The sequence below is a fragment of the Pleuronectes platessa genome, chromosome 13, assembly GCF_947347685.1.
Source record: "Pleuronectes platessa chromosome 13, fPlePla1.1, whole genome shotgun sequence".
NCBI lineage: Eukaryota > Metazoa > Chordata > Actinopteri > Pleuronectiformes > Pleuronectidae > Pleuronectes > Pleuronectes platessa.
Genome location: NC_070638.1, coordinates 3540103 through 3552188, shown reverse-complemented (window position 1 = coordinate 3552188; position 12086 = coordinate 3540103). Strand labels below are relative to the sequence as shown.

The 12086-nt window shown below is 43.8% G+C and overlaps 1 protein-coding gene and 1 long non-coding RNA gene across 2 annotated transcripts; one reads left to right on the top strand and one right to left on the bottom strand.

The window, feature by feature from the left end:
• Window positions 1–3060: 3060 nt before the first annotated feature.
• Window positions 3061–7291, bottom strand: LOC128455182 (uncharacterized). The gene is made up of 4 exons (XR_008341690.1): window positions 6946–7291; window positions 4660–4766; window positions 3345–4331; window positions 3061–3195 (listed from the first exon to the last, which is right to left on the bottom strand). It is a non-coding gene; the product is annotated as an uncharacterized LOC128455182 (long non-coding RNA).
• Window positions 7292–7918: 627 nt separating this feature from the next.
• On the top strand, window positions 7919–11847 carry LOC128455181 (ATP-sensitive inward rectifier potassium channel 10). Its single transcript, XM_053438856.1, has 5 exons — window positions 7919–8261; window positions 8905–9116; window positions 9370–9501; window positions 9619–9796; window positions 10136–11847. Exons 1-5 carry the CDS (start codon window positions 7919–7921, stop codon window positions 10528–10530), a joined length of 1260 nt encoding a protein of 419 aa, XP_053294831.1. The 3' UTR covers window positions 10531–11847.
• The last annotated feature ends 239 nt before the right edge of the window (window positions 11848–12086 follow it).

Below are 12086 nucleotides of genomic sequence, written 5' to 3'. Positions count from 1 at the left end.
AAACTCTCTAGGGACCCAGTCTGTCCAGATGTGCTACAGGTCATTCTCCACTAGTGTTGCTTCTGTGAAGAATAAATCCATCCCTGAGGATTTGAGGTGTGAAGTTATGACGTCGCTTTCTTTGCTGAATCTAAATATTTAGTTCAGTATTCATATTTTTGGGTGTTGATTTTGAATTAAAGGATCACTCTTCAGGTCATTGCATCACCAGTCATGATTCCCTGATGTTGAATCGCTGGTTCCAGGTGTCTTCAGTCTGTGTCTGGTTTGAACAGGTCAGTTGTTAATAAGGTTGATATATCAGCAATGACGCCTGTAAAACCCAACTATTCCAGTGTGTTTCTTTCTGTGGCCTTCAGGGTTTCCCAGTAACCGTTTGACCGGCAGCTGATGGTTTCACGTTGTGTCGGGACCGAGCTGCCAGAGCTGCTCTCGGTCACGTCTTCATGTGCATTTGATTTCATGCAGTCATGTGTTGTTATCTCTTCTGATCTGAGCCCATAATTTGCTCATCTGTTTTTCAGGTGAACAGACTGAGAGGCTCTTTCAAGGAGGATTTCTGGGAAGTTTTAGCACACACACACACACACACACACACACACACACACACACACACACACACACACAAACACACACACACGCTCACACACACACACACACAAACACACACACACGCTCACACACACACACACACACACACACCTTTGCTACATCCTCCTGCAAATAAGAAGTTATCATCTGCTGCCCCTTGCTGGCCGACTTTCTAACTTGCACAAGTGAATCCTGCATCAACAAAACTTGTCCTGAGCTTTGAACTAGAGACTTTCCTCCTTTATCATTTATATTTATAACAAATCCAGGAGAAGAAGAAGGAGGTAAAATGCGTCGGATACATTTGATCAGATACTTGGTGATCATCTGCAAAGAAGTACATCGGAAATCATTTCTTAAAATATTAATTCATGAGCTATTATTCGTTTATTGATGTTTTACAAATGATTGTGGCTCATCTGTTGAACTGTAGCAGCGTGGCCACTGAAAGACGGATGAACACGATGAACACAATGAATGAATAACAGAAACACTGATAGATTCCAGAACAAACACCAACTTCAGGAATTTGTGATGGATCTAAAATGACAGCAGACGTCTAAACTCTCTGTGACCCTGTATGTGTATCGGTGTTTGTGTGTTTGTGTGTTTGTGTCAGCTGTTGTCGCAACCGAGGGACCAGGACCTGCGCAGGAAGTGCAGCAAGCAAAACAGCAAATAAATATGCAGGAGACGGGATGGAGGGCAAAATAAAAGGCTGGAAAAGGAGAGAAAGGGGAGTTTCTAAGGATGAATGAAACGGAGGTAAAGACCAAAAAACCCCAGGGCTACAATGAGCCAAAAGCACTGACTGACCCCGACACACACACACACACACACACACACACACACACTCACACACAGACACACACACACACACGCACACACACACACACACACAACCCACCCCTTCCGGATCTCATGTGAGGTGAGAAATTATCTATATCACACATACGCTCACGCTCAGTGGAACATATTGAGGTTTAGAAAGAAGTACCATTGACCTTATTAAGGCATGAAAACACACCAAGACCAGCGTCGACCCACAAACTGCAAACTACACTTCCCTTTCCTTAAAATTGTGTGTGTTCAGAACACAGATACGAAATAAATAGTATTGAGATGGGGCCTTGCTTGTCTCTTTAGGAGACAGCGTTGACTTTGACCACCTCAACACAACAAGGCCTCATCCACTCGTCCCTCAGTCCCTGCACAGTCTCCACATCTCAACCCAACTGAACACCTGTGCAGGAGACGAGAGTTCGACAGCAACAGTAGACGTGTGACCAGACTCTGGGAGAGAGAGAGAGAGAGAGAGAGAGAGAGAGAGAATCTCGGACATATTTGTTACCCATCTGCAACTAACTACCTGTTACTCATAGTTAGCGTTTACTGTAAGTGTTATCAGGGTCAGTTCCAGCAAACGATCCACAGGGATGAGAAGACACGCGGCTGATTGTTCTCGTGACAGATGTGCAGAGGCAAATTAATATCAGTTGTAGTCTAGAAGTATTCAGAGGAAGAAGGCTGCTAGTACGTGTATATACATATATGTTAATACGTCCATATCTGTGTACTGTATATGTTCTTCTTGTCCATTCTACTATTAACCTTGTGTTAACTTACATATGAGAAATAAAACTTATTGTACGACATGAGCTTTGGTTTTCAGCCCTGTCTGTTTTCAATTGTTTGTTTATTTGTTTGTTCGTCATCAGGATAACGCAAATGAATCTTACGCAAAACTTGGCGTAAGGACGGGACAAGATAGAGCCAAGAAGGAACCCACTCAAATGAGTCGTGGATTCAGACAAAGGGCTTTCGGGAAGTCATTTGACATTTTCACTGATATCTATGAACATGTGCCAAATAAAAATCTGGATCCAGTCGACTGAAATATGGTTTCATAAAGGGACTCTTGGTGCTTTTCTTGACATTGTGCTTTAACAGAGCACATTACAGTGGGAGGTTCAAACATAGATTAAAGGAAACAATTCCTCTTCCAGGTGCCACAAAACCATAAAACTGAGGTAAAAGTCTTACTTCCACAGTTTCGGAGCCATGACAACAAATGGCCACCCTGTCGTCCTAAGTGAGCGCCCTTGTGTGTGTTGGGCTGAGCTGTACATAATCAAACACTGTGAGGTAAACTGACAGAGGAGGAGATCTGGCCCGACTTGTGTTGGCTGACAGTCGTCACTGCTCAGCTCTCAATGAGGAACTGCAACACTTTTAATCAATAAGTCGCGGTGCAACTCCTTCTGAGCAGAGAGCATCAATCGTGTTTGCAGATTTTGTCTTATTTATCCATGCATTTCCCTTATAACCTATAATCATGCTGATGTTTCTGCATGTAAGGGGTAAAGATGCAGATTGTTTCTTCCCACAATGAAGCGTGGTTCCTCTCATGCAGGTTCAGATTGCATGACGGTCAGCTGTAGACTCTCCTCATCCTGAGGCGATGCACAACTCTCTCTTCGCTGATTGGTCGGCTTGACTTTGCTGGGGCCCCTGATGCATGGCTCGTCCATATCGACGACCATCTTCACAGCCTCTCACAGAAGTGCTATTGATCAAGAGCTCCAGTTCTGAGGATGGAGTTCCCTGGATACATAAAAGAAAGTGAAGCACAAGATAAAATGCACCCTCCATGTTTTCTAGTATCCATCCCTGTAGGTACATGACCAGTGCAGAAAACATCCCAAAATATATATAAAAAACCCTTTTCTGAACTTTGTAGCGGGCACACTCACAGGGACTCTTTAGCACGTTTGACCATTGGCCCTCATCGACTCCATCCACTTCTTCCTCTTTCAGTTAAATAATGCTTTGTCACCCTCTCCTGAGGCAGAATGAGGGGCGGTATTCACCTCACGGATGTCCCTCTTCATGTGTTTGAGCTTCACAGGACGCTCCGTGCAGACGCGCTTGGAAACAGCAAAGGCCGGGCACAGGCGCAATGAATAGAGGGCTCTGTGGTGCCCCCTAAAAGAGTGTTTGTGTGTTTGTGTGTGCTGCAGGGGGTAGTTTGTTGCGGCAGTTTGTGGACAATGTGCATGTGAGGCCCCCAAACATGTGCGTGTGTGCGTGTGTTGCTTCCTTTGGACTCAGTGAAGGAGTGATGCAACAACAAATGCAGCAAAACATGTTTGAAAAATAAAACGTAAAATATTAAACACCTCCCCCCCACCGGCTCTTTGAGGCAAAATTCTGCAGAGGCTCCAATATGATGCCTTTGTGGTCACTTTTATTATCCTGAAAGTGAATTGAGACTGGAGGGAGTGGCGATCAGTTATTACAGCAATTACCCAGACGTGAGCGGGACACAACAGGAATTCAGAAGTGAGGGAGAGAGAGAGAGAGGGGGGGGGGGGGGGGGGGGGAGAGGGGGAAAGAGTAAAAGTGAGAGAGGGATGCCTCTTATAAAGCCAAGTCCTGTCTCTTAGGGGAGAGCAGTGAGTCCGGGTTTGGGGTCAGAAACAGGAGCCCGGTAAGCAAGTGACCCACACCAATAATTCTCCTTAATGGTGTGTGAACGTCCGGGGGATGCAGGCTGCTGAGGTCATTGTTCCTGAACAGTTTCAGGCCCAGTTGTGTCCTGCGACAACAAAGCAGACATGTGGACGAGAGGCTGAGGCTCTGGGCTCCTAACTCTTCTCTGCACCGGTCAGTTAGGTCGAACACCCTCCTGCAAGGTAAGAACTCCATCTCACAGCAGAGTGCAGTGCAAGTGACAAGATCTGTGAATAAATCAAATGTCTTGAATGCAACACAATTGATTTGGTTCCTAAACGAATAAATGAAAACTCTCTGACAGGTAAGTTTGTCAATTGGATCAAACGTGTATAAATATCTATTCTGGTAAGAAATGTGCATATTGTTCTACAGATCCATGATTTGTAGAATTATGTTTCATTTGTTTGCACGATTATTTCTATTGCATGAATTAAACTGGTAATCGAAATCATTACAGTTACAAAAAAAATATGATAACACAAATGTCAGTAAGTGGGACCAAAACAATTTAAACTACATACAAAAATGTGATAGTTCAAAGTTCATATTTACCTGCTTTTAAAACCGGCCTCTAGATAATCCTCAGTGGTTATTTCATGCAGAGACAAGTTTTCATCTCCACATGTGAAAACATCTGATCATTCAGAAATGTGCTGGAGCTGAGGTTATGAAAAACGAAAACATCTGGTCAGAAACTTTTATAAAAGTACGATCTGTCACACAAGACAACATGATTTATTTATACATGCTATGAATAAATAATCTAAAAAACATGTAAACTCTAAAAGTATTGATTATTACACGTACTGTGTGTTATCTCTAATAATTGTTAATATTCTGTGTATTCTAGTCTTCAAAAATAAATCAATTACTGCATCCAGACAATATTTACGTTTCATGTTTCTCTAACTTACTTACTTTCAAACTCACATTAAGTAAACAAAAACAGATAACAGTTGTTTTTTTTTAATAAATGAATCTCATCTCCCCAGGGTGATAAATTATGAATTAAAGATTTGCAGTAAAAGAAGGAAAGAAAGAGAATGAGAAAGCGAGGAAAGTAAGAATGAAATAAACAGATGGGGAGAAAGAAAAAGTGTGTGTGTGTGGTGTGTGTTTGTGTGCATGTGTGTGTGTGTGTGTGAATGAGGGGGAGACGGAGGGGGATTAGCCCTCACTCCAGAATACTAACGAGGGCCTTTGTCACAGATCTCTTTCTCTCTCCCTTCCTCTCTTCCGTTCTGTCGTTCTCCCTTTCACTCATCTCTCTCCCTCTCTCTGTCTCTCACCCACCCACACACACACCACACACACACCGACCCACCCACCAACCCACCCACCCACACACACACACACACACACACAAACACACACGAACACACACACACATGTAATTGCACACAAACTCACATACATGCAAACAAAATCACATGTACACCTCTATGTACACCTCACTCTCTCTCTCTCACATACACACACACACACAAACAAACACACACAAACACACACCATGGAAATACACATGTAATTGCAATACTATTCACACATAAACACACACGGATGGGCACAGAGTCGTTTTTGTCAATGGTGCCTTTTGTTTCTTTTATCTTGGCTTCAAACAAAGCATTCCTGTGTACCCAGAGGGGAGAGAGAGAGAGAGAGAGAGACAGAGAGAGAGACAGAGAGAGAGAGAGAGAGAGAGAGAGAGAGAGAGATGGAAGGAGAGAGAAATAGGAAAGGAGAAAGAAAGAAAGGGAGCGAGAGAGAGAGAGAGAGAGAGAGAGAGGGGGGGGGGAGAGGGAGAGAGAGAGAAAGAGAGAGGGATCAGAAAAACATTGAGCGCTCTTTTGTTTGGCCAGAGAAAAAGTTTTGATTCACTTTTTGCATGCTGCTCGCGGTACAGTAAAGTGGTCGTGTTGCCATGGAGATGGAATACATCCTATTGGAGAGGTTGGTCCAAAAAAATATGTTTATGCTTCTTCTCATACTCACTTACTCCCATCTACTGTATTATCATCCACCTGATATGCCTGTAGTGGGAGCTATGTGTGTGTGTGTGTGTGATGTGGAGGATTGGGCGAGAGAGGGACGCAGGGTTGAAAGAGTGAAGTGTTTTCAATGGTGTCATTGTGATTATGGAGCGGTTGAGGGGCTCACGCTTGTATAATCACAAAAGTGTGAGGTAATTAAAGCTGATTGATGACATAATCCACGGTCAGCAGGGCAGAGGGGCTATTTTAGATTTTCACTACATAGATAAATATATATGTAAAGTTTTTGTAAAGTTTTTGCAGGAAGAGCACTTCTGCAAAAACTTTTTTCTTTTTTTAATACAGGACTTTTTTTTGTAAGGAAATATTTGTACATTGTTGTATAGGTACTTTTACGTATCTGAGTACTTCTTTCACTTCTGGTTAACCCCGCGATATCAGTGCTCATTCTTCACTAGAGCTTTAGTAGCTGAATGGGATCAAATCTCTGTCAGAGTCTCTGAAATCCTGTTAAAGTCCTGAATCCAGAACAGAGGAGGCTCCAACGAGATTTACAACAATCCTATTCAAGTGTCTTTTCAGGGTGTCCACATACTTATGGCCACTGTTAACCTTTTTAAAGCACAGGAGCACGTACCTGAGTCCCAGGCTGAGAAGCAGGCCACCAGAAAGCCGAACTTTGGCCCTTTTCCTACCAAACTCTTACAGCCGTCTCCAGTTCCCTGGGAGAAGTTCAGTCTTTGTCCACTAACAGCTTCTTTAGTTAGAATCAACAGTAGCGCCCTTAAAAAAACAAAACAAGAAAAACTTTATCCAGATAGACGTCTAAGTTCAGACTTTCTTTTACCTTAATTGACTCATTCAGCGCTCTCTCCTCTCTCCCCGGACTCACAAGTGAGACTCTGTGTGGACAGGTTTGTCGGGTTAATGCTGCGTATCTTCATCCTAATTCGACTCTTCTTTCTTTTCTCTTTCCTCCTCCTTATCTGCCTCCTTTGTGGCTCATCCTCTTCCTGCTGGCCTGCATGATATGTTGGAAGTAAGTGAGTGTGTTAAGTACGTGGGGATACAGTGAGTGTCAGTGTGTGTGTGACAAGGGAGGACGGTAACTAATCTCCTGGAGCGCATGTTAACTAGGGGCCTAAAAGTTCGGTCCTCCATACAGAGATAAAGCATTACAAAACTCATATAACTCTAGCATGTGTCGCAGGTTGGGGATATATATAGATTTTCTCTACACTGAGACAATATATAGACAGGGGCGTAGCCACATGTTAGGGGACTTCCTCCCCGACTTGAGGGGGGGACCCCTGATGAGGTTATTTGAGAATCTCCTTCAATTATATTATCAGCTTTGTACAAGAGACACCATGCTGGGACACCCCCTGCAACAAGCTGTCTGCTAATAGCTTAGTCAATTGTAGAGTCTGTCTCTGATGCAGGTGTCCTCTGTCTGAGGCCCCCCAAATCCCCTGCTGATTTAAAAACTGCTTTGTAATTTAAAGAAACAGATTGGTTTTGTTTTATTTGACTTTGGTACACGTGAAAAGATTTACATAATTTCAGGTTTAACATGAATTCCCCCCGAGGGGAAAAGCAGATGGGGGCAGGGGAATTTACCAAAGATCCAAGTCATTGTGGGAAGTTTCATGGTTTGTACAGATCACGATGATGTTGTGAATGTTGTGTTTATCTTCTCCACCCAAATGTTGTTTTTAAGGAAGTAAAGAATTCCCTTCTAGCCCTTCGAATCTCAAATGAGTGTAATAATACACACTGACCATTTAACAAAAATAATCTAGGCTTTTGTTTTCCACTAGATGACGTCTGCCACACCTCCCTCCTCTCGTAGCTCCTCCCCTCAGAAGGTTTGCCACTCCCAGACACAGACGGACGTTTTGAAACCTTTGCTGGGCGGCGTTTCCGGAGCGGGCGGGACTCTGAGGAAGAGGAGGCGTGTTCTGTCGAAGGATGGACGCAGCAACGTGCGGATCGAGCACATCACTGGAAGGAATGCTCTGTACATGCGTGACCTCTGGACGACGTTCCTGGACATGCAATGGCGCTACAAGTTCTTCCTGTTCATTGCGACGTTTGCAGGGACCTGGTTCCTGTTCGGGGTGCTATGGTACCTGGTGGCACTGGTGCATGGAGACCTGCTGGGTGAGAGAGGAGGGGTGTTGTTGATAGGTTCATGCGCAGTTCATCGTGAAACATAACGAGATATCTGAAAAAATGAAGCGAAAATTAATAAGATGAGCGTGCTGCCATCTTGTGTTGGAAAGCAATATTGTTTGGATTCTGATACAGAGGCTGGGCTGTTTCCCAAACGCAATAAAGTCTCATTACGATTAACATCAGCTCATCTGTTAACATGGATGGGGGATTTCCACTTCTTTCAAGCCAAAATATCATAGTTGCTGCCATCTTATGCTTTTGACTAGTTTTTTAAACATCAAATAAGGACTAGAACCCAAATTAACATCTGTGTGATAAGATCTATCCCTAAAATAATAGACAATATCATTGAGAAGAAGGTACTAACGTGTACTTTGACTTTTGGCATGTCCCATCTACTAACATGGATGAGGTGGTGTTTATAACCGTGACTCAAATTGAAAGAGTCCAATTACCTTTCACTGTTTCAAAGAAGCCTAAGTGTTTAATGGTGTTGCACCTGATCTAAGCATGATTTCATGTCAGACACGTATATGTTTTGTTTTTCGGATATTAAAATGACCTCAATCTCACAAGAAAAATGTAGAGAGATATAAATACAAAACTATGTTGCGTGGCGTTTCTCCAGAGTTCGACCCTCCGTCGAACCACACACCCTGCGTGATGCAGATGCAGACCCTGACGGGGGCCTTCCTCTTCTCCCTGGAGTCCCAGACAACCATTGGCTACGGGTTCCGCTGCATCACTGAAGAATGCCCAGCGGCCGTCATCCTCCTCATTATCCAGCTGGTCCTCACCATGCTGATGGAGATCTTCATCACTGGAACCTTTCTGGCAAAGGTAGCCGATAACATGCAGCTGCAAATACTGTGTGTGTACATGATGCGGAATTCATTGATTCTACTGCAGAAATCAATTCAGCTTTCAGTCATGCACAGAATTTAAGATAATTTCAGGAGATTATGTGAGAACGCATATTCGCAAAACTCCGGATAATGTCTTGAGGATTCACGACTGAGCGATTGGAACATCTATGACAGTTACGAAAGATTTTCAAACAGAAACTAGAAGTTAACAAGGTTTCTCTGGTCAGGTTGCTCGACCCAAAAAGCGAGGGGAGACGGTCAAGTTTAGCCAACATGCTGTGGTGTCCACGTATGAAGGTCGCCCCTGCCTGATGATCCGAGTGGCCAACATGCGCAAGAGCCTTCTCCTTGGGTGTCAGGCAAGTGTGCAGTACTTAGATATACTGTAAATATTGTAAACCCACTGACAGTGAGCGATTTGCCCATTCATGAATGAATTTAACTAAAAACAGCTTGTGCACGTTGGTTCCCTCCAGGTGAGTGGAAAACTGCTCCAGACGTCTCTGACCAAGGAGGGCGAGACGGTTCGTCTGGACCAGAGGAACGTCCCCTTCCAGGTGGACACATCAAGTGACAGCCCCTTCCTCATCCTGCCGCTCACCTTCTTCCACATCATCGATGACAACAGCCCCCTGCGGGCCTGGGCAGCCAAGGGTGAGTTTGGTGGTGAGGGCAGTAGATTTAGTCGGTTTGTAGAAACCTTCTCCTCAACAGCTTCCTGATATTTGAAACTCACAATCCATCGAGCACTTCATGGGCCGACTGGCCTGGTGAACAACAGGTGAAGAAGCAGGATTTGAACGTCTCTCTTGAACATTTCACATGTCTAAAACCATAAAAGTATCAAAGTTTCACTACTGGTGATCCAGATCTCCACTGAGAGCCTTCAACTTCACTTTAGCATTTTTATTAATTCCCACTTCCTCCGCCCCTTCCTCTTCTTTTGTAACCCTCCAATGTGCCATTTCCTCATATCACATTTACCCCCTCCAGGTGGGGGCTGGACAGATCCAGAACTGGCTGACTTTGAGCTGCTGGTGATCATGAGCGCCACGGTGGAGCCGACCTCCGCCACCTGCCAGGTCCGCACCTCCTACCTGCCCGACGAGATCCTCTGGGGCTATGAGTTCCCCCCCGTAGTCTCCCTGTCCCCATCAGGTAAATACGTAGCGGACTTTGCCTTCTTCGACAAAGTGGCCAAGACCAAGACCACGCCCGTCTTCACACCATCCAGCCCCCAGCACGTGTACCAGAGCAACGGGGGCGGGACAGTGGCCGACTTGTCCGATCCAGAGAAGATCCGTCTGGAGCAGAGCTACAGGGAGCGAGGGGAGGAGCGTGGCCGGGTCAGAGACACTCCTCTCAGTGTGCGCATCAGCAATGTGTGAGCAGTCGGCTGGATGAGAAGGGAGAGACTGCAAGAAACGGACAAGTTCAGTGTCAACAGCAAATCACTGAAACATCATATCAAAGCAGCTTTGGACTCTGGCTTCTTTAGACGTTTTGGAACTTGTATCAAAGAGAGATTTGGTTTCTCAGTAGCACCAAAACACTCAGGAGGCTAGAGTGAACTGTCGACCACTGTATGGCTTGTCATACATCTGCTGGGATAAAACACTGTGTTGACTGTATTCATGTGAGGGCATAACCCACTACCTAACAGCCACTACTACATATACTGAATACACTGTTAAAGACGTAATAGGTTGGATTATTTATTAAAACAAAACAGGAAGGGTACAAAAACTCCACCTACGCTAACGCCCTACAGCCAAGCAAATACTTATAAATACTTAAATACTTATAAATATCAATCCTCCACACGTGCCTGATTTTTTTCCAGGAATCAATCTCGGGGAATTCAACGAAATTCCACGATCAAATCCCTGAACTGAAGCTGCACCAAAATTGAATGGCTTCTTCCTTCATCCAACTTTCATTGCAATCCGTCCTGTAGTCTTTGCAAGATCTTGTTCATGTACAAAAAAAACATAGGAAGGAGATATAACCTCTTTGGCTGAGGTAACATAACAATAAAAAAAAAAAAAACGAGTTGAGTAGTATTTTCCAGTGATCCTGTTGGAAAACAGAGAGAGTGCAGAGAAGATGGAAAGGATTGGTGAGTGTTTGGGTTTTTACCAAATCACAATGAGGAAACATTGACTGTTTCTCTTCCATTGTATCAAGGGTAGGCAGGTGCGTCAGGGGGGTGGGTGTTAAAGTTTGTGTGACAAAGTGAGCAGGAAACATCCACAGAAACTTTGAAGAGTAATACTAATACTACTTCCAGCTAATGTAAATGTATGAAAGATAGACACGCATAATACAAACACACCACTCTACACAAAACTACATCTAAAAAGTTAAAATAAGCTTGAGCCTAGTTCTCTTCAGTTACAGAGAAAAGTCAGTAAAGAGGAAGGCAGCTATATATACAACTCACCACCCTACCCACCCCACAACTTCCTCTCAGGATGCTGAGAAGCATCAGATACCACTTGTAACGGAAAGCGCATGTGGACCATGTTAGTGTAGCCGTTTGAGAGTTGTCTTGATATCCTTAATAATTACTGCTGTTTCAAAACAGAACGTTATAGCACTTTATGAACATTATGTACATTTGCACCTTAGGAGGGTTAGCTGCCTACGTGTGTTAGAGAGATGTTTTTAATACTACTCACATATTAAACATTGATTATTTCACACAGATGCTTCCATCCCTAATTAGAACGGTTGTTTCTCCGTCTCAGTGGCTTTAAGCAAACTGACAAATGTTTTTTTTATCTGTCATGTGTTTATGTAAATGCCCCTTTGGAAGTTTTACTGTAAATGTTTCTGAAGCTCATTTTCTTTACGTGTGGAAAAGAAGTTGGGAATTTTTTTCTAACACTGTAAAATTAACTGCAGCCGTTTGTCGAAATCCCCCTCTTTCATTTTTCCTTCG

Bases quoted from the DNA above. Each gene is read 5' to 3' on its own strand.
- LOC128455181 (XM_053438856.1), top strand. From the start codon at position 7,919: ATGACGTCTGCCACACCTCCCTCCTCTCGTAGCTCCTCCCCTCAGAAG. The intron at 9,502-9,618 runs GCAAGTGTGCAG...GGTTCCCTCCAG, and splicing joins GCCTTCTCCTTGGGTGTCAG to GTGAGTGGAAAACTGCTCCA. The intron at 9,797-10,135 runs GTGAGTTTGGTG...TACCCCCTCCAG, and splicing joins GCGGGCCTGGGCAGCCAAGG to GTGGGGGCTGGACAGATCCA.